General features: G+C 41.9%; 1 protein-coding gene across 2 annotated transcripts in view; it reads right to left on the bottom strand.

Moving 5' to 3' along the window:
* Positions 1-343: 343 nt before the first annotated feature.
* Positions 344-19,568, bottom strand: part of RAB3C (RAB3C, member RAS oncogene family) — a 217,433-nt gene continuing 198,208 nt past the window's right edge. For both annotated transcript variants that reach the window (XM_075932411.1, XM_006112663.4), the window contains exon 5: positions 344-10,266. In XM_075932411.1, the coding sequence (XP_075788526.1) occupies positions 10,079-10,266 (188 nt within the window). In that variant the 3' untranslated portion in view covers positions 344-10,078. The remainder of the gene's footprint in view (positions 10,267-19,568) is intronic.

Raw genomic sequence — 19,568 nt, forward strand, 5'->3', positions numbered from 1 at the left:
CAAAGGCTTAATGCTAAGATAGCAACTTTGTCTCACCAATGTACCTTATTGTGCTTGTTTTCTGTACTGCCATTAAGGAAGTGGCCAAATCCTGCTCCTGCTGAGAGCAAAAAGTCTATTGAATTCAGTAAGAGTAATACCAGGCCCATAGTTTGTGAAGCTCACCCTTCAGAGTGAAGATGTTTACTTGTGGGAGGGACACTCAGCTACTGTAGGTGTCACATTACTACATACAGTAGGTCAAATCTGAAGTAATTTTTAGACCACTTTAATAACTGCAACAAATTAAACAAGCACTGCTGGGTGGGGGAAGGCACCTCACCACAACAGAAAATTTCATGAATATAGTCTCTTGAATATTTATTGTAATCTCAAAATTAATACCCCAAACAAAAATAAACAAAACAAAAGCCACTTGTTATACAGAAGTCACATACAAAAAGAATATCCAAATGGAATACACACAATCTTTACTTCCACATAGAAACTCTGCACATGGATAAAACTTCACATCCTGACAAGTGCTCCTGTGGACATATGCAGAAGTCAAAACATCTGTCACCCAGCAGCATTTTAAACTTACATTGTTAGAACCACAGTCACTATATTGTAGTAGTAGTTAGAGTCAGAGGGAAAGTTGAATCCAAACCACCTCTCAAATATATTCTAAGCAGATACGCCAACATCTCTTCAAGAACAGTTCAGCATGTACAATTAGTATGGGGAGTTAGAACAGTTACATGTTTTCAAAGTAGGCGTTTGGGATTTTTTTTAATGTACTTGTACATGTAGAGGATAGTAAAAATACCAGGTAAGATTACTTGTCATGGTGATAAAAATTTTGTCAGCCCCTTGGGCAGTCAGGTCACTTAAGAGCGGTAAAACATAGGCAATGCATCCTCCATCTGTGTGTTTGCATTTCAGTAGTATCTTAGCCTGGCTGTGTTTTTTGCCTTGGAAATGGGGATGTTTATATTTGTTTCTTTCATTCTGCAGTTTTCAAATTTCCCTCATCACAAGCTTTCAGTTTCATGCAATTGTGCATAATTTGGCAGATGGTTTTGCAACAGAAGTATAAACCACAGGGAAGCATTTGGACAGATGCTTAGGCCTTCGCTAGGATTGTCCTGTACTGTTTAATATAAGCTGACTATTTTGCTTGTTTTCTAGCACTATTAAGTGAGATGGCAAAGGCAAAAGAAAGCAGAGCTATTGGTTTCCTGTGTTGTCGCTTTCTGAGAGCTAGCTTTTCTAAAATACCTGCAACAGAACCTGAAATAGCCTTGTAATATTGTCATAACAAGATATCAGATTTAGGCACAAAATCTACTCGTGCCTTTCACTATGATACCAATGGCGAAAAAATGAATATGATATTAGTAACCCATCAAAATTTTACTCACCTTGGCCCTGATTCATCAGTTCACACTTATTCAGTAACATCCCACTAAAGTGGGGTTCATGTTCCTCTAGACAACCAGCAAATTGTACAAGCAGGAATGCAACATAAGTCAATTAACAGCTTTAATTTCTGCACAGAGGTTTTCAATCACAACAGGGGAACCACTGGCAATACAGTAACCACATGCCTCCTGTTAAGCATGTGGTGAAATATTTTACTGATTAAGGATGAACGTAAGCTGGTGCTGCCTCACTTGAGGCCCTTGAGTGAATGTACGAGTACAACAATGCCAGGCTCAAGTAAAAGGAGAAGAAGATTTGATGTCTCATTCTAATTTCTAGTCAAGATATTATGCCAAATTCTGTTCTCACACTGCTGAGAGGAACGCTATGGGTCCCAAGGGAGTTACTCAAAATTTATAGCAGTCTAAGCATATGTCTACACAACAGCGTTATTTTGGAATATCTGACATTATTCTGAAATAACAAAGAGCACATCTACAATACAAGCCTGCTGGAGGACTTCTTACTCTGACTCCTGTAACCCTCATTTCACAAGGAGTTAGGGAAATCAAAGGAAGAGTGTTCTTCCTTCGACTTCCTGCTGTATAGACAGTGCCAAAAGCTGAAATAAGCTATTTCGACTTAAGCTACGCAATTGACGTAGCTGAAGTTGCATAGCTTATTTCAGCTTTAGCTCTGCTGTGTAGACGTGCCCTAAGAGAGTAGAATTTGGCCTAGAATGTATCTTCTAATCTTCCTTTAGTAACTGATTAAAAGTTAGGGATGGAAGCAGCAGAATTGGGGTCAGTAAGGGTTAGTATTTTGCACTGGATTTGAGATGAGAGCTCCTTCAAAAAAAACCATTGTGAACTCAAGACACCAAGCAAAAGATGCCAAATAAACAATGTTGAAGACTCCTATTTAATATGGTAGACTGAGTGTAATCAAGAACAAATCATAGAATTCTATATATTTTTTAAAAAGCAGCCACATGATATTATGCTGTAGTCACACACAGCATGTAATTGACTAGTCAGAGAAAAAAATGAAGGCTTTTCCTTAGGAGCTGAGTTCCAAGACAATCTCTTTTTCTGTTTCCAGAGAACATGCTTTAAAATATTATGTGGGTTTTTTGCTTTTGTTATTAGAAATGGCTAAGCATATATTTTAACCAAGAAAAGGTCTCCCCCCTACTATTGATATAACACAACCATTTTTTGGAAAGGACACACACAATTCTAAAAAGTAAAATTGACATGCACTTGCAGTAAAGATACAGACTTCTGTTACCATTGTCCCATATGAAAAATAGTTTAAAGAATTAAGAATAGATTATTCTTACACTACACTAATAAAGTATTTACTGTATAAATTTCACTACTAGACACAGCTACTAGACATCGTTTAAATAAGCCACACAGTCATCATCAACACCATATCACACGTACATGACACTTCTCCCTTTCATAACATTTTATATACACTGAGTAAGTCATTAAATATTGCACTTATTGGCCCATGTTCCCTCAGTTCAGAGGTGTTCAAAAATAGAAAACAAATCTATTTTTATAACATTTTTCATGCAACATTTAAGACATTTCAGTTCCACAAACACTAGTAAATAGGTTATACATTCTGACAGTCCAATTGAACCACGACACAGCTGACATTATCAACAATATATTAAACGGGAAATACAGCACAAACAGTTTTCATTTAACACTAATTTGCAGGTACATGTCAGGATTACTCAAGTAAATTCATTACTGGAAGTGGTGAGCAATCCCTAGCTTTTGTTTCCACATGTTATGCAAGAGCATAAAATTGTCAGACGATTAGGACATGGTCTCTCCCCTCCCCCCATAACAGGTGTACAAGTGATGTGCCATCTGCTCCTGCCATCACCATGAACAGTAATTCTATGGCCTGTGGATTTAACCCAAGCACTTTCTAGTGACAATGAGAATTCATGGATAAGTTCCACTGCAATAATAATAATAAAAACCACTGCACTGAAAACAAATAGCTGTGCAAACTGAACCAGAGTTCAGGATATATTTGTGTGTGAGAATTCTACATGTACAGTAAAAATCTTTGCTTGGATGAATATTGAAGAAAAGATAAAGTAAATAAATAAGTAAATAAATAAATGTAACAGACACAATGAAATGAATTTACCTGTCCCATTTAATGACATAAAATCTATTACATACTCAGACTATTCAGATGAGTTGCCTTTAGAATGGAGACTTTACAAGTATTGAACCTTGAAAAATCTAATTTCCAATTGCTATTAAAAACACTCCACACACCAGAACCTCAGCTGGAATACACATAGCATAATTCTATTGGTTTAATCAGAACCATGCTGGTCTATACAAGCTGAGGATTGGGCCCCATAGATTCAAAGCATTAATGGTGCAATTCCACTTGAGTTACGCCCAAGGGGAATCTGGTCCATTTGCAGTGTAAATCAAGTCTGCCTTGCAATGGATCAAGGAAACATTCATAACATTCAAACAATGGAACAGCCATTTAGTTGTTGCCATTGAAAAGTGACAATGACAAACCATGCTACTGAAAAATGAAGCCCGTAATTTTTTTTTAATAGAAAGCATCATTGGCTTCTCTGCTATTGAAGAAACAATGGCAGCAATAAGCATAACATTTAGTATGCCAAGCATGTCCCAGGAAAAGACAATTAAAATTCAGGCAATTCTGAACATTAGGATCAAGCTCCAGCAGAGTTTTTGCACCATGAAATAGCACTTCATTCAGTCCTAAAATAAAAAAATGTGCAGGCAGCACAGCTGGACATACAGAGCTGAGCAGACTGGGAAGAAAACTTAATCTTTCAGACTGATGCTCTGGAAAGGCCACATAGATCTAGTTGCTCAGGTAGTTTCTCTCTGCATTACTTTAAATATAAGCACAAAGGAACAAACAGTTCCAGGTAACAGTCACGTACATTGCAATTCAGAGAAAGAATGAGTGGTTTTATATATCTATATCTATATATATATGTAGAGAGAGAGAGAGAAAGAAATTAAAAGACAGGCTAGCTTATATGCATTTCAGACACCAAACAAATTGGTCTAAACAAACAGGATGAAATACAAACACAGTTACAAAATAACTGATCTATAAGGACAGGCACATTTATCATATCTGAAAATGCACTTTTGTCAGAATTAAGACCATGCAGTTGCAGTTTCAACTCAAAAGGGCTTGCAAGCCATTGTGATCAATCCCATCCATTCATGCACTTGAATGCTGCAGGAGCCTGTCTCTTACATTTATTTGTGCCACTTGTTACTGTTTGGAATGCTGAGCGATAGCCTGCCCATGCACTGAGAAAGACACTTGTGACTCCATGACAAAGATGCATGCAATTACTGTAGCACTAATGTTGTTATTCTGGGTCAGCACTTTGGAAGTGTGGTGTCATGCAGTATTTTGGCTGGCACCATGGGGCTCAGACCCTAAGCAATGTGGCTTTTGTCCACTTCAAGGTCTAATCTCCCATTAAACTGTGATGGAGAAGGAGCCCCCTTCCCCACTTCTGGTAACAGCCATTAACTCAAGGCAATGCAATAGAGTAATAATAATATAGTATTTTCTCCAGATAACACCCCCTTGGAGCCCTCAATGAGAAATAAGACTGCAAAACAAATTTCCCCACCCTCCCTTTTACATGCAGACAGAGTAGTTCCATAGTCTGTGCCAGAGTGAACATAAAGTCAGTAGATGATAACATTTTCTTTAAAATTCAGTGTTGGTGATGGACTGAAAACCCTGGAGGCTGATGTACTCTCTGTATCCATCAAACAGACAGTACTGGCAGAGGCAGAGCAAACTACTTCTGCTTTGCTGTGTCTCACAAATGGCCTTAAAACCTGACCTCAGAGTGTGAAAGGGCCAGTGAGTCACCACGGGCCATTCAGTTCCCTACTTCTTCCTGAAACTAGTATCAAAGCTACAAATTACGGTTGCTTGGTCCTGGATTTTATGATGTGGCCACCAGGAACTGGACCGAGATGAGGAAACTAGTGTTTCAAAATCTGGCCCCAAGTAGCCGGTTTAACAATGCTGCCAATTAAAAGTTTTGAAATATTTTGTGATTATTTTAAGTCTTGACCCTCACGTTGGCTTTGTGTGGCTGGACCTCTGTACTTATGCAACACTCTCCTGACCCTCACAAACGTATGGGTCACACACATGGATCTGATTCCTGCTCTTATCTTCTCCATCACATACATCCAATGACTGTGTGTGGTGGGAAACCATATGTGGTGGGATTTTCCAAGGCATTCATTGTTGCCCTAACTCTGCTCCCATTGAAGTCAATGAGGGCACGTCTACACAGCAACATTATTTTGAAATAACTAGCATTATTTCAAAATAACTTAGTCCGAGTCTACACAGCAGGCAGTTATTTCGAAATAATGTTGAAATGCTATCAAGTTGGAGGACTTCTTACTCGGACTCCTGTAACCCTCATTGTACGAGGAGTAAGGGAAGTGAGAGGAAGAGTGCTCTAGTTCAAAATAAGTGCTGTGTAGACACTCCCAGTTTCAAAATAAGCTACTCAATTGATGTAGCTCTGTTTGTGTAGCTTATTTCAAGTTAAGCCCTGCTATGTTGATGCACTCTTACAGTTTTACCAGTGAAGTCAATGGAAACAGAATTAGCTTGTCACTGTTTCCCAAAATCCCAAGAATTAAATAGGTTGAGACAACTCAAAGGAAAATTAAAAGCCACAATTCTGATGCTTCCCCCTTTTGGAAAAGGATGGTAAGATTTGAAAAGATTACTTTTCTTGTGTGTATCTCTGTAATGGCGTTGATTCCAGCCAAGAATGGAAAGACCAAGTAATGAAGCTACTATGCTAAAAATGGTTTTCATGATGTTTCCCAGCCTGAAATCTTGCAGGACTGCTAGCCCAAGGCCACAGTCACAAGATTTGTGAGTGCAAGGGTCTACCTACTCCCATCTGCTAAAAGGATCATGATGTTTGCAGGACTCCGGCCCTCTGGACTAAGCTAAAGTCTGGCTAAGAATTTAGACTTTTGGAATGTGATTGGAATTGAATCTAAGAATCCTTTAAAGGTCATCCAAAACTAATTCTAAACACTGTTTGGTGAGGGGAATATAATGAAAAGTTTCCATATAGCTACAAATCAAGTGGGAAGTCCTATAAAGGAATAAGGGGTGTTTTTTTTTTGCATCATCTCTGATACTAGTTTTCCTGTATGCATGTGTCTTCCTTAAAAGCATGTCTGACATCATAAGAAGTTTGTTCTTTCAGCCTGCTATCTTCCCTTCGCTTGTAATGTATTAAACAGGGTCGAGGCAGGACAAGCTTTTCTTTTGAGAAGAGGAAGGAGAGGAGAATACCTCCTACAATCCTCTCCCTTTCTATTTAAGTTTTTTTATTAAAATTGATAAAAACATTATCGTTCATCCTACCTGCTTCATACTTCTTAATAAGTTAGCTAGTATTGCCAGCTGTTCTTCCAGTCCCAGCATGACAGAGTGCCTACATTGTCATCGGAGGAACACTGGACTGGAAGTAAAACAGAGTGAGATGACTGTGATGGTTCTTTCTGACCTTAAATTCTATGAGAGCAAATCCAGGCATGCACTGGATGCGTTAGATGGCAAACAGTCTCTTCTCCTCATGTTGCTGCACAAGATGCAGCTCTGCTGCAGCCAGTGTCCCAGAGCAAAAATTGTGGGAGCACTAGGACTTGTGGTTTACAAACATTCCAGAGTGTGTGTCTGAACTAGTGTGAGATGTGGTAACATCCTCTGTCCCAGCTGCCATCTACCAAGAAATACCAGGAGGGGATTGATGGTGGGAGGCCAAGCAAAATGTACTGGAAGAGCTACAGCCCACACTAGAGGCATTACAGCACACATCATCCTGGAGACTGGCAGCAAGCCCTGTTTTACAGCAGTGCTTGGAACTCTTCACAATTACAAGGGACCTGGCTCACTGCAATGGAAGGCATGCTTCCCTAGAGAAACATACGGTACAAAGGGAAACACAGTGGAAGTTAGCGAACAGCATTAAAAGTATAACATGGTCCAAGGGCTAGAAGCTGAAGGTAGACAAATTCAGACAGAAAATAACACAGACATTTTTAACAGAGAGTGTAATTAAGCACCAGGCCATTTTACCAAGGGCCATGGTGGAGTATCCATCAGTGGCAATTTTAAAATTCAAGTTTGGGGTGTTTTTTCTAATAGCTATGCTCTAGAAACTATTTTTGGGAAGTTCTACAGCCTGTATTATAGAGGAGCTCAGACTAAATGAGCACAGTGGTTCTTTCCGGCATTTCAAATCTATGAATTAATGTTTTGTTCTACAGCTGCTATTCTCTACCCTTCTAGCAAGTCATAATTAAATATGCATAGTCTACTGAGCACCATGGTGCCTGCCAGAGGGACCATTGTTGACGGCATCACACCAGGAATCATGGAGAGAAGTTCTCCAGGGCTAGTTGGACTGGTTGCAAATTTTCCTTCAGGAGTATTTTCCATTTAAAAAAAAAGTGAGATGAAGGGGACATTGGTTCAATAACATTTTTTCCCCTGAAAAGCATCTGCTTTCCTTAAAACATTTAATTTTTTTATTGGAAAAATAAAATCTTTGGCCATGAAACTTCTACCTCAGAGGACAGCAACAGCTAGAGGAGTGCAGCTATCAAACTGATGGCCTAAAAGTGGGAGGGAAAGTCAGGGAGAGTAGTAACTAGAATGCCATAGGATTGTCAAGAGCTAGGTAAATGGGCTGAGCTCAATTTCACTTCCTTTTCCTCTTCCCCTTCCTTACTAATCTGCCCATAACAGAGCAGTGAGCAGCCAACCTTTCTCTTTCCTCTGGTTTTTCATGGAATTAAATGATATGGCTCATTTTTCACACAAAAAAAAAAAAAGTGTGGGAGTTAGCTAGCATGTTAAATGATACGTTTAAGATCCAGTGTAGCCATGCCAAGTTATAGTTATGATACAAGTTTACACTTGGGTTTACCTCAGCCAACTGTGTTACTTTTATCTGCACTAGCATTTTAATACAGTAGTTACAATGTTAGGTAAAATGACACCTTTTTTCCTTGTGGTGACATGGCCTTAGTGTGTTTGATGACATTATATAAATTACCTTAGGGAAAAAAAAACAATGTGTTTTATGGGGATTTCCTTGCAGTCAGGTATGGTGTGAGCAGCTGCTCTGACTCATTTTCCTGTTTTCTTCCCTTTTTTCTGTTATGTCTGGCTTGAGAAATGTCATTCTGGTACTAAAGCTGATGTCATAAAGAACAATAAGAAGTGAATGTTGCCTCAATGATGTAATTAATGGAGGAATATTGCTGTAACCCAGATAAGGCAATAGTACAATGTGCTACCAATTAGCAGACCAAGAGCTTATTAACATAATGAGAGCATTTTTTAAAATGCTTTAAAAAAAACAAAACAAAACAAAACAAAAAAAAAACAGACTCCAAACCTGCAGTTATTCAGTTATTTTCACAGCACTTCATAGATTTTCTGACTAATATGGTCTAGTGGAAGAACTCCTTAGAAAACTTTTTATTTCTCTATGAATTTTCAAAAAACATTGCCAATTTCTGACTGTCCTGTTACAAGATATGTCTAGACCAAACTATTTTTCAAATTGAATGGATCCATTCCTGTCCTCACAAATAAGTCTTGCTGTCTTTAATAGGAATAGCACTGCTGAAGAGAGAGATGGGCTTTTATAATCAATAGAGAGAAGATTCTCTCAGACTATAAAATTAATATATAGACATTCTTTTCAAGAATGAAACATGAAATTCCTAAAGGCCAAATTACGCAGCCTCCAGAACAATATGAGTAGATTATTTTTGCTTATGAATAATTGTACACAACAGATTTGGGTCTGGTAGGGTAATATCAAGAGTTGTAGCATATACCTTCTGTAAAGCATGTATCTGTAAGATGGACATTTCACAACTTTTTTCTGTATCAGTATTATAGTGAATTGGCTCGTGGATGGAACTGGAACAGAGCCAGCCCCTATCCTGCCAGCAGGTAGCAGATAAGGATTTCTCCTTATATAAAGGGATAGGAGCCTGGGTTTGGGGTTAGGCAGCTGTTGTCACTCTGAATTTCCTAGTGGCATAGAGATAACTGAATTTCATTGGTGGTCATGGATTGCCATAGCATTGCCCTCAGAGAAGTGTGCATCAGACAAATTATCTGGGAATAGACAGTATATTCAGGTAGTACTTTAAAATTGATTTTTCAGTCAAGGGAAATTTAAATGGCATTAGAAAGCTTATTCCCAAATGCTGTGGTGATTACACCAAGCAGTAAATGGTATAATTTGAAACTGATGAGGTTAAAGTCAGTTATAAACAACCTGTGCCCTGGGGTCACCGAACCAGCTGAAGTAAGTACAATGTACACAGGATAAAAAGAAAAGACAAACAGCCATCCACATGCAAAGGCCAGATGCTGAGAAATGGGCAGTCCTTACAAACTGTTTGCACATATTGTACCAGCCACTGACATAAACATATTGTCTCCAAATAAATTAAAAAGACAGTATAAATAAAGGCTTATAGACCATCTGTAAATACTCTGTTGGCAATAGAACACACTGGAGCTGCCTCTGCTTATAGCTGTATTAACAGCCACAGTTGGGTTGCTGTGGAGGAGGGGTGTCCTTTAGTCTTGTGTTCTGTTTCCCAGCAGTGATAGCAGGATCCGTCTCCAGACTTTCTGACATTTTGTCGCAGATGATATCCACAAGCTGCTCGAATGTCTGCTTGACATTTACGTTGTCCTTGGCACTTGTTTCAAAAAATTCAAAACCTGGTAAAATGAAGAAAACACATGTTGGTTGTTGCACATTCTTAGAGCCCTTGGTAACTATTAACCCCTCTTTAGGAAGGGAAAAAGCAGAGAGAGAGAGAGAATGGTGGGCTAATTTTTGACCACTGTGGTACTGCTATCAATCCAGAGTAACTACACAAAAGTCATTTGATTTACACCAAGGTAGCTGAAATCATCATTTGACCCAATGTCATGGGTGGTTGGTGCAGCTGGGGCTCGGGGAGACAGGCGGGGCAGTGCGTCAACTGCACTCCCCAACCCCAGAGGAGAAGACGGGACAGTGAGCCAAGAATGTCCCAGCCTCCCAGGAGGGGCAGAGAAGCGGGGCAGTGTGCTGAGTGCTCCCCAACCGTCCCAGAGCACCAGGAAGGGGCAGAGAGGTGAGGGGAGTATGCATGCAGGGCAGCTTCCAGAGTACCAGGGGAGGGGAGGTGGTTGCATGGTTCCAGCCTCCCCGGCCAGGAGCACAGGAAGGTCAGGTGCTCGGTGGCAGCAACATTTCGCTCCCAGAACACCTACAGTGAGTATTCTCAGGGTGGAGTATGGGAGGGACCAGGCTGGTGGTTTGGGAAAGCCAAATCTGATCTCTTACATAAATCACAATCAAAGGTGATTTCATCATGGTTGATTTTGTGTTATGCTAAATTGAGAGCAGTATCATAATAATATCCCATATCATAGGCCTACATCTGGCTCTTGTGAAGGGGATAACTCAGTTTCTCTATTGGTCTTTTTGCAGCTCTAATTACTATTTTCCCAAAAGCATTGCTCCATTGGTAATGTGTGTTACCGTTGTGACACTGCTGCCACTGTCAGAAGAGATGTCTGAAATTGGAAGGTATCAAGAAGAAATAAGACAAATCAAGGAGGTCTTATTTTCTAATCTGTTATATAATCTGGGGGATAGAAAACAAGTTTTGATGCAAACATTTTTCTAAATTTAAGTCATTTTCCTTCAAAAAAATCTGGTTTATACCAAGGGTCTCACACTCCCGACCCACAAGCTAGTCCCAACCAGCTTGTGTGCAATCCAGCCTGGGATTCCTGGTGGACCAGTGGGGTGTCCATTACCAGCTCGAACTCCTGCCTCTTCCTATCATCACTTTGCCCTCTCCTCACAGGGGACCCCCTCACCAGTATTCTCGCTAAGCTGCAGGGCAGCACGGCTTCACAGATCATTAATCAGCCCTGCCCAGTCGGAGACTGAGGGCTCCCTGCACAGAGCTGACTGAATGGGCGGGGCTGATTAAGCTGTATGGACACACAGCTTCACGGGGATTACAGGGAACACTGCTGCTCCTGAGGTTGAGGCTTCAGGAATCTTGTGGCGGCTGTGATCACCCCTCACACCGTACTCCCCGCAGCGGCAGGAGCCGGGGGTGGGGCAGTGGAGTGAACTGGCGAGTGCACTTGCTCTGCTGCATTCCACTGCTCTGTGACTCCTGCTCCTGTGGGGTGTGCAGGAAGGGGGGCATGACTGCTGCCGCCACACACCCAAGTCCCCTCCCCTTCTGGGAGCGCGAAGCCATCCCCCCTCTTGCCCTGGGGCCCGGCACTTATGTTGTCCCCCCCGACAACACTAAATACAATGGGAGTGCTCAGCAAATTATTTTTACTAATCATGGCCATGACCTTTCAATGCTTAGATTTGTGAACCACTTCTTTCCTCCCCCCACACCTACCTCAGTGAGAGTGGGGATGCTGCTGGAAGAATCTGAAGGGGCTAGTATCTGTACCATTCTTTAAAGAAGTTCACAATTGAGGGTGCATTTGAATTCACACTTTGATTTGCAGGCAGAGGAGCCAACAGCCATGCTGGACCCCTGCGAAAGTGGGCTTGGGGGAAGACTTGTTCTGCACTCCCAGAAGAGGTGGGGCCTTGGGCAAAAGGGGTGGAGCCAGAGGCAGCCAGAATTTAGCACTGCCCAGAGTGTACCTCAACTGCGCTGCCTGGAACATGCGGCACAGCACCTGGCAATGATTTAATGGGCCTGGAATTCTGGGTGCCGCTGCCACTGCAGTAGTGGTGCCAGAGGTAGGAAGCTCCAGGCTGTTTAGAATCATCAGGCCTCAGGGCAACTACTTTCTTTGGCCTTCCATCAGTGGCCCTGTTTGCAGTTTTTTTCCATCTGGAAAGATGTAGTGACCATTTCCTCTATGCAGACGCTGCCGCTGCTCTCCATGCTCTGCCTGGGGCTAGCTCTGAAAGTCAGTTGGCTGGTAATGTGAATCACAAAGAACATGTTAATTTGCTTCTGGATGCAATTATGGTGCTGGTCTTTGTACAGCTAACAGTCTGGTTTGCTTTGGTGGTGGGTGGATCTGCTACTTGGGGGGGCAAACTCTCCATTCTATGGTTCCACCCATAGTCCACTCCTCACTACCGGGGTCTTGCCACTGTTTCCCTCTTCTCTTCCCTACTCATCCCTTCCAATCAAATCCCTAAAGCCAAATGTAGCAAATGACATTTGAAAAAACCCCACTCTTCTAAAAAACATTTCTAAAGAAAATGGATCATGTTTTTCACTACATGCCAGATTGCGAAGGCTGGACATGCAGAAGGCACCTAATTAAAAGCACTGCATTTGGGAATAAAAAATGTCAGTCACAGGTTTTTTGATATACCCAGAGAGATTTATTTGCAAAAACACTGTAGTATGAGCAAGTCAGCTGTCCTGCTGAATACAACATTAAAGACAACGGAACACACGATGCAGGTCTTCTCTGTTTTACATTTTCTTAATCAGTATTTCTAAGATGATTTTATATTTTAATGTACTCTTAAGTCTTCATAAAGAATCCATACCAGATTACTAAATATTTAATGCACTGAAACAAATACATTTTAAATTAATCAGTCAGAGTGTTTTAGTGCGTTCATAACAAAGTTCATTGATTTTAGAAAAAGGGAACACTAATTTATTTTGTGTGATCTCTATAACAATAGACTCATTTATTAAATTTCACCATATGTTATGTTTCCAAAGATTTTAAACATGACAAAGAATTTTATATCTTATTAATGACTGATTTTAGTGGAGGGTTCTCTTAAAACTAGTTCATTAAACAGTCTGAAGTAGAGAAAGGGAAACTCATTTGTCCAGATAGCTGGAAGAAAAAGGACATTGTCCCTTTAAGGCAGTGTTTCCCAATTTTATCTGGCCAAGGAGCCCTTTTAAACTCGGAAGAATTTTGAGGAACCCCCTACAGCCAGGGTGGAAATTTGTCAAGAAAAAAAAAACACAAAACACCCCACCACCCAGGAGTGCACGCTGGCTCCTTTCTGTCTCTTTAAGGGGAAGGAGTGATCGAGCTCTGCGAGAACCATTTGGAAAACACTGCTTTAAGGGCTCTCTTCAACAGGGGGGTGAATGTAGAGCAGGGATGGATAGAAACAACAGGAAGACATTGGAAGCAAGTTTTTAAAGTATAGTAACTAAAATGTGTATTTTAGATAAGGGTGGAATTTTGAAGAATTTATTTAAAAACTATATGTATGACGATCCAAGCATTGAACGCTAAAGCTGAACACAGATTGTACTTCTAAAATCTATGCAAAGATTTTTTAGAGATGTGATTTTATAATCTTCAGCAACAAGCTAATGAAATATTTAATGTAGATTTTAAACTAAAGTCCTGTAGATATATTACAGTAATTCACAACTAATTTTGTCAGTAAATTGAGAAACAGCATATAACTCTGGGCTGGCACATGCCTGTTAAATGGCTCTTTACCACTTAATGACAGGTTCAATGTTATACAAATAGGTCTGGCAAGCGGGAAGACTTTTCACTTTTAAATTACTAGCTCCACCCCAGAGGAAGACTCAGCAGACTGCAACAGCCTGCAGTGGGAGCTTGCACGAAGGACCAGAATAGAGATAGGAAGAGGGGAAAGGTTGAACAGTAATAGCCAGAAAAGTCACTGTCTCATACTTGCTACTCCTACTGGTTTGGATTCTGGCTATTGAAGAATCTGCCCCTCTCTCCATGGACTACCATATAGCCAAAATCAGATGGCCCATATTTACTGATGGTCCCTAGACCTGAGGCTGAACTCAGGATGTTTCCAGCGGTGGGCCCTTCACTCTATCCTTCACTTTGCCTGCTGGATTATCAGAGCCCAAGCCTGAATATGTCATCCTCAGGTCACAAAGACTGTCCCCGCTGCAATTAGATGCTGGGGGCTTCCTCCCCATCTGTTCTGGGAACACAGGGCTCAGGCTAAAGAGCTGTTTGACTGTGGTGTAGATGTTGAGGCTCAGGCTGGAGCCTGGGCTCTAGATCACTGTGAGGTGTGATGGTCTCAGAGCTCAGGCTGCAGTCCAAGCCCATCTCTAGGCTTTTGCCTGAGGCAAAAGGGGAGTTAACGACAGGGCAATTCAAGAGGTCTGTAATTTAAAGGAGGATGCAAATCTTAAATTACTGATATTGGACAACAAGCTGTCCCATGCCCAGAGACTGGCTTTATAGTCAGATAAAAAAATTAATTAGGAATAAGCAGATTTCAGCCAGTACTTCACTGATATTATTCTTGTTTCTTCTTTTTATAAAAGCAACTTTCCACCATCAGTGTTTTCCTCCCATTTATGGTGAACAGCTTCGTCAGTTCTGGGATCTATTTACAAATATTGGCCAGCTTAACTTCTGCTTTCCTGCTCCTTCTACTAATTTTGGGTTTGTTATTTATCCTGTCTTCCAGACTCAGTGCTGTTCCTTTTAGTCCCTTGTCTGCATGTTGGCCTGCTTTCCATGTTGCAGAATATGCTGTTTTATTTCTTCTGGGTTCTGGCAGCTGAAGCTGGTTCTCTTTGCAACCATGTGAGCAGATCACTTTACAAGACAATTCAGGCTGTTGGAGGAGGCCTATCTGCATCTGAAATTTTTGTTTCACAAATGGCCACTTATGCTGGGCTGCTTAATACAACAGAGATAGGAAACCTTGATGGGGCTGGGATTTTGTTTCAACTAACAGGCATGCTAGAGTTCAGGGTTCATTGGACAATTTTTCAAATATTTAAGATATGTAACAAACTATCAGTGTAGACTTTTTCAGTAAGCCAAGAAACCTGCTCAGGGTCTTATTTGGCTGGAAGCAAACATCCGATGTCTCTTAGACTCTATCAGCCATAAAAAAGTAACTGCAAGTAAATATTTTAGGATACTAATCACAGCTGAAAATATCATGATAATGGTAAAAAAAAACTTGTTTGCAAAATCAGCTATGGATGCTGTGGGGTCATGTTCAAGGAAATAAAGGGTTTGTAGCAAGTTACTTAGCTTCAGTACTATAACTTCATTAGTGCTCTGGCCCATTAATCTAAGACAGTGGTTTTGAAACATGACGGGATCCGTAAAAAGTGACTGAAAATAAAATTTCAGATCCCAGAAAAAGCATTCTGTTCTTCTGGTCAAAGTATGTGATTATCCCCACCTTTTATCCTTCTGTGTCAAATGCCATGCCAAGCACATGCAGCATTTATTACTGAATTCTGTTCAGTCAGTTTTCAGTCTAAAACCTCTATGGTGGGGGTCTATGGACTACAGATTGAATTTCCAAGGGATCCTCACCTCCTTTCAAAATTTTTAGGGATCCACCAATGGAAAAAAATGTTGAAAACCACTGATCTAAGACAGCTAATTCCCAGCAACTTTGAGCCAACAAAGGGGAGACAATAAGCAAGGAAAAGATTTTAATTAAATAACACTGTAGTGAACACCATTTCGTTTGACCTGTCTTTCAAGACTTAACATAAAATATCACCTCAATATGGCAAGTACAGTTGTTGACTCAGCTAATGCATTACATTAGGAGGTTTAGAATGTCTTCAGTACATCCTGCTCTCTGCTTCACTGGCTACATCTATTGGAACAAGTGCTTAACCACAACGACACAATGATTAACACAATATGGCCTCATCTACAAATTGCAAAGTCATGGTCTATATCACATTTAGTTGACAGTACAACTCACACCTTGGATCTAACACAGTATTATTCTGTAGTGACAAATGGTCTCCATTTAATACTCCTGCCATTTCAATCTGTTCTGTGCTCTGCATGAGTTAGAGCACGTTATAGTTAGTCTTGTCTCAAGGTGACAAAGGCACTGCATGGACAACCGAGGCAGGGCCCACTATCAAAAGAAAATGCCATGCTCTTTAGCCAAATGCGGATAAAAAAGCCTGTCACCTGAGCATCCAGAAGTAGACCATGTACTAATATGACAGAATTCTGTAATGAAGACAAGACTTCCCCTCCCTCCACCACTTACCTGATGAGCTGCCTCCGCAAGGCCAGTCTCCTGCTGGGTGCAGGGCAAAGGCAGTAGGGCCAGCACCTGGGAACGCACTGGCCAGCATGGGCAGGGAGCACAGCACTAACCAGGCAGGCACAGCGAGAAGTGCAGCCCTGCATGGGCTGAAAACAGTGAGGCTGGTGTGCAAGAGCACATCTCTGTCCAGACTGGAACAGAAGTAAATGGAGTCCCAGCCTGGCTGGAAGCAGCAAGGCCAGTGTGACCCTGCCAGGAGTGGAGGCAGCAGGGCTGGTGGCGAGGAGCGGAGCCAGAGGGGAGCCTTGACCTCCCCTGATCCAGCACACTGCATGGTTTGGGGTCACTCAGGTCCCAAGGATGTCCCACCTGTACTATAATATTTCACAGATCCATTTTACATGCACCCATCACAGGTGAAAGTAAACGGGTGCGTAGTGGCCACAGGGAGGCAGGGTTGGCTTGCATAGCAGCAAGAGGGGAGGGGGGCTGGCATGCATTGCAGCCGGGGGTGGAGGGGAGTTGGTGCGCATTGAGGCCAGGGGGGACAGGGATTGGCGCGCATAGTGGCCAAGGGGAGGGGGATTTACTCTTGTAGTGAGCAGGGAGCGCAGCCCCCTAGTCTCTTTTTGATTAAATCAACTTGTTTTACTTTTTTATTTGAAACAACACAGTGCACTCATTCAAAGGAAGGATGACTCGAACCCAGATAAGATAACAGGCTTCTGTGTATTGTCTCTTTAAAAGAGCATCACATTCAATAACCTCCTTAAATATTCCAGGAGCAAGCTTAACATCCCAGGGCAAATGGCTTAGGGAAAATTCATGACTGGGAGGTTGTAGGCGTCATCCCACAAAGAGTGGAAGCCAGGATATGACTTGCCTATTTGTATGGTGTCCGGGCTCTGAGTCATAGCAACATAGTATTGCTGTTGGCACCCAGAGTTACAGGGCTGGTGGGGACACAGCCCCTTACTGGTCTGGGCTGAATACCAAACATCACAGTGTATTTCTTCTCTTGCGGGAAGCTTTTAATGTTCTATGGCAATCTCAGGCTGGGAACGACTGTTCAGCTCAGTTGGGTAGAGAGTGGAAAGGAAGAACCTCCCCAGTTTTAGTATTGTGTGCTGGAATGTAGCTGTAAGTTTTGCAGAACAACTCTGAGCCCTCCAGATCAGTGGGCAATGGGAATTACATTAAAATAATTTATTTTTACACACTTATGACTGACTGCCTTGTAGGAAGCTAGAAGAAGGAAGCCATTCCAAAAAGGCTGGTCTGTTTGGAGGCCAGAATCGGATTTCAGCTATACTGGTGTAAAATCAAGAGCCACGCCACTGATTTCAGGGGAGTTTACTCCATGGTTTACATTGGTGTAAAAAAGACTGCAATGGTATAGAATAGCAGCAGACCACTTTTTTTTGGGGGGGGGGGAAGCAACCAAGTGGTTTGTCCCACTCCCAAACAAGCTTTGCCACCTCTCATGATCCCTTGGGTAATGCGGGAGCACTGCTTGTGTTGCTCCAGTCCACCTTTTGCTCTTTTCTCCAGAGGCAAATAGACAAAGCTGACAGCTGAGTTCCAGTCACAGGGCTGCCACATGCTCTGCTTAGCACACAAGCAAAGTGTTCTTTTGCTAGCTGCTCCCTTCCCTGCTATGTCCATGTACCTCAGACAGAAGGAGAGAGGGTGCTGATGAAAGGGAGGAGAGTTGAAGTGTGGTCAAGAAGCAAGATGAGGATGAGAAGAGGAAAGCAGACCAGACCGTGAAGGGCTGGGCAAGGACAGAACCTGGAAGAATGAAGCTTAAAGACATGGACAGTTGAGGCAGAGTGGGGTTCAGAGAAAGGAGGGAGGAAGATTAGGTGGATCAGATATAGGAAAGGAAAATTAGTAATGGAAATGTATAGCAAGCAAAAAAAGAAGTGTATAAGCAGTAGCGTGTAAAGGAAGAGGCAATGACGTGAGTGGACAAAATACCTTAAACAAGAAGAGCAGCAATGGGAGGGGAAAGTGTTCACACAACAGAAAAGGACAAAAGGCAGGGCAGAAAGCATCAGAGCTGGGGATGAGAGAACAGAGTGACTGGACCAAATTACACTCTTTTGCGCTCTGCAATAAGACTGTCAAAGACAAAGTGGCTGCCTTATTTTTACTGATGAGGGTTTTTAAGGCAGACACCATCTTTATATAAAAATGGCCAACTTACATTTGCCTTACATTTGTCCACTTACCTATTTTTGCTAGAAAAGTGCAGGGAGGTACCCTAATAAAAGGTTTCTCTGTGTTAACAAGCAGCAGTGGAAAGACACTAACCAGGGCATCAAAACATATAGGAGCGCAAACAAAAGTGCAAATTCCTCAGTTCCATTTCTTTCATTTTGTTATGAATATTTTGCAGACATCTGTGCCACAGACCTCTCCATCCCTGCTGATCCCTGCTTAAAATATTTTATTAGGTGAGCCCTGAGATACTGCACTTCTGTGCTTCAGATCTATCTAATCTGATGCTTTGGTTGGTATCTTTCCATTGCTGCTTGTTAACACAGAGAAAAAAAAATCTCTATGAGCAGGTGTCTGAGGTGAGACAGCTCCCTTGTGATCATAAGCAGCAGAGGTTCCTGGAACACCGTGTTCCCTCCACCTGTAATGTTTGCACAGCAGATGTGGCGGAGACAATGCAGAGTAGAGACTGACATGGCAAGACCCCAGAGCAAGCAGGGCAGATGAAGCTGAAGGGAACAGAAGCTGATACAGCTGAGGAAACCTGTCATGTCAAAGGGGCTGCCTGGGTGTGACTACTTGAATGATATATCAGGCTGCTCTTTCTCTTGTCCCCATCCACTATTTCTCTTGTCTCCTTTCCCTTTGCTGTCCCTCTGACTCCTCTCCATGACTCTCCCTGTCCCCTTCCAAGGCTACTAAATCTGCAGCTGCAAAAAGGTCCCCCAATCCTGTGGACCCCACCAGGTGCACATGCTAGTGTGATGTTTGTTACTCCTCTCCA

This window comes from Pelodiscus sinensis, chromosome 6 (genome assembly GCF_049634645.1).
Source record: "Pelodiscus sinensis isolate JC-2024 chromosome 6, ASM4963464v1, whole genome shotgun sequence".
Taxonomy (NCBI): domain Eukaryota; kingdom Metazoa; phylum Chordata; order Testudines; family Trionychidae; genus Pelodiscus; species Pelodiscus sinensis.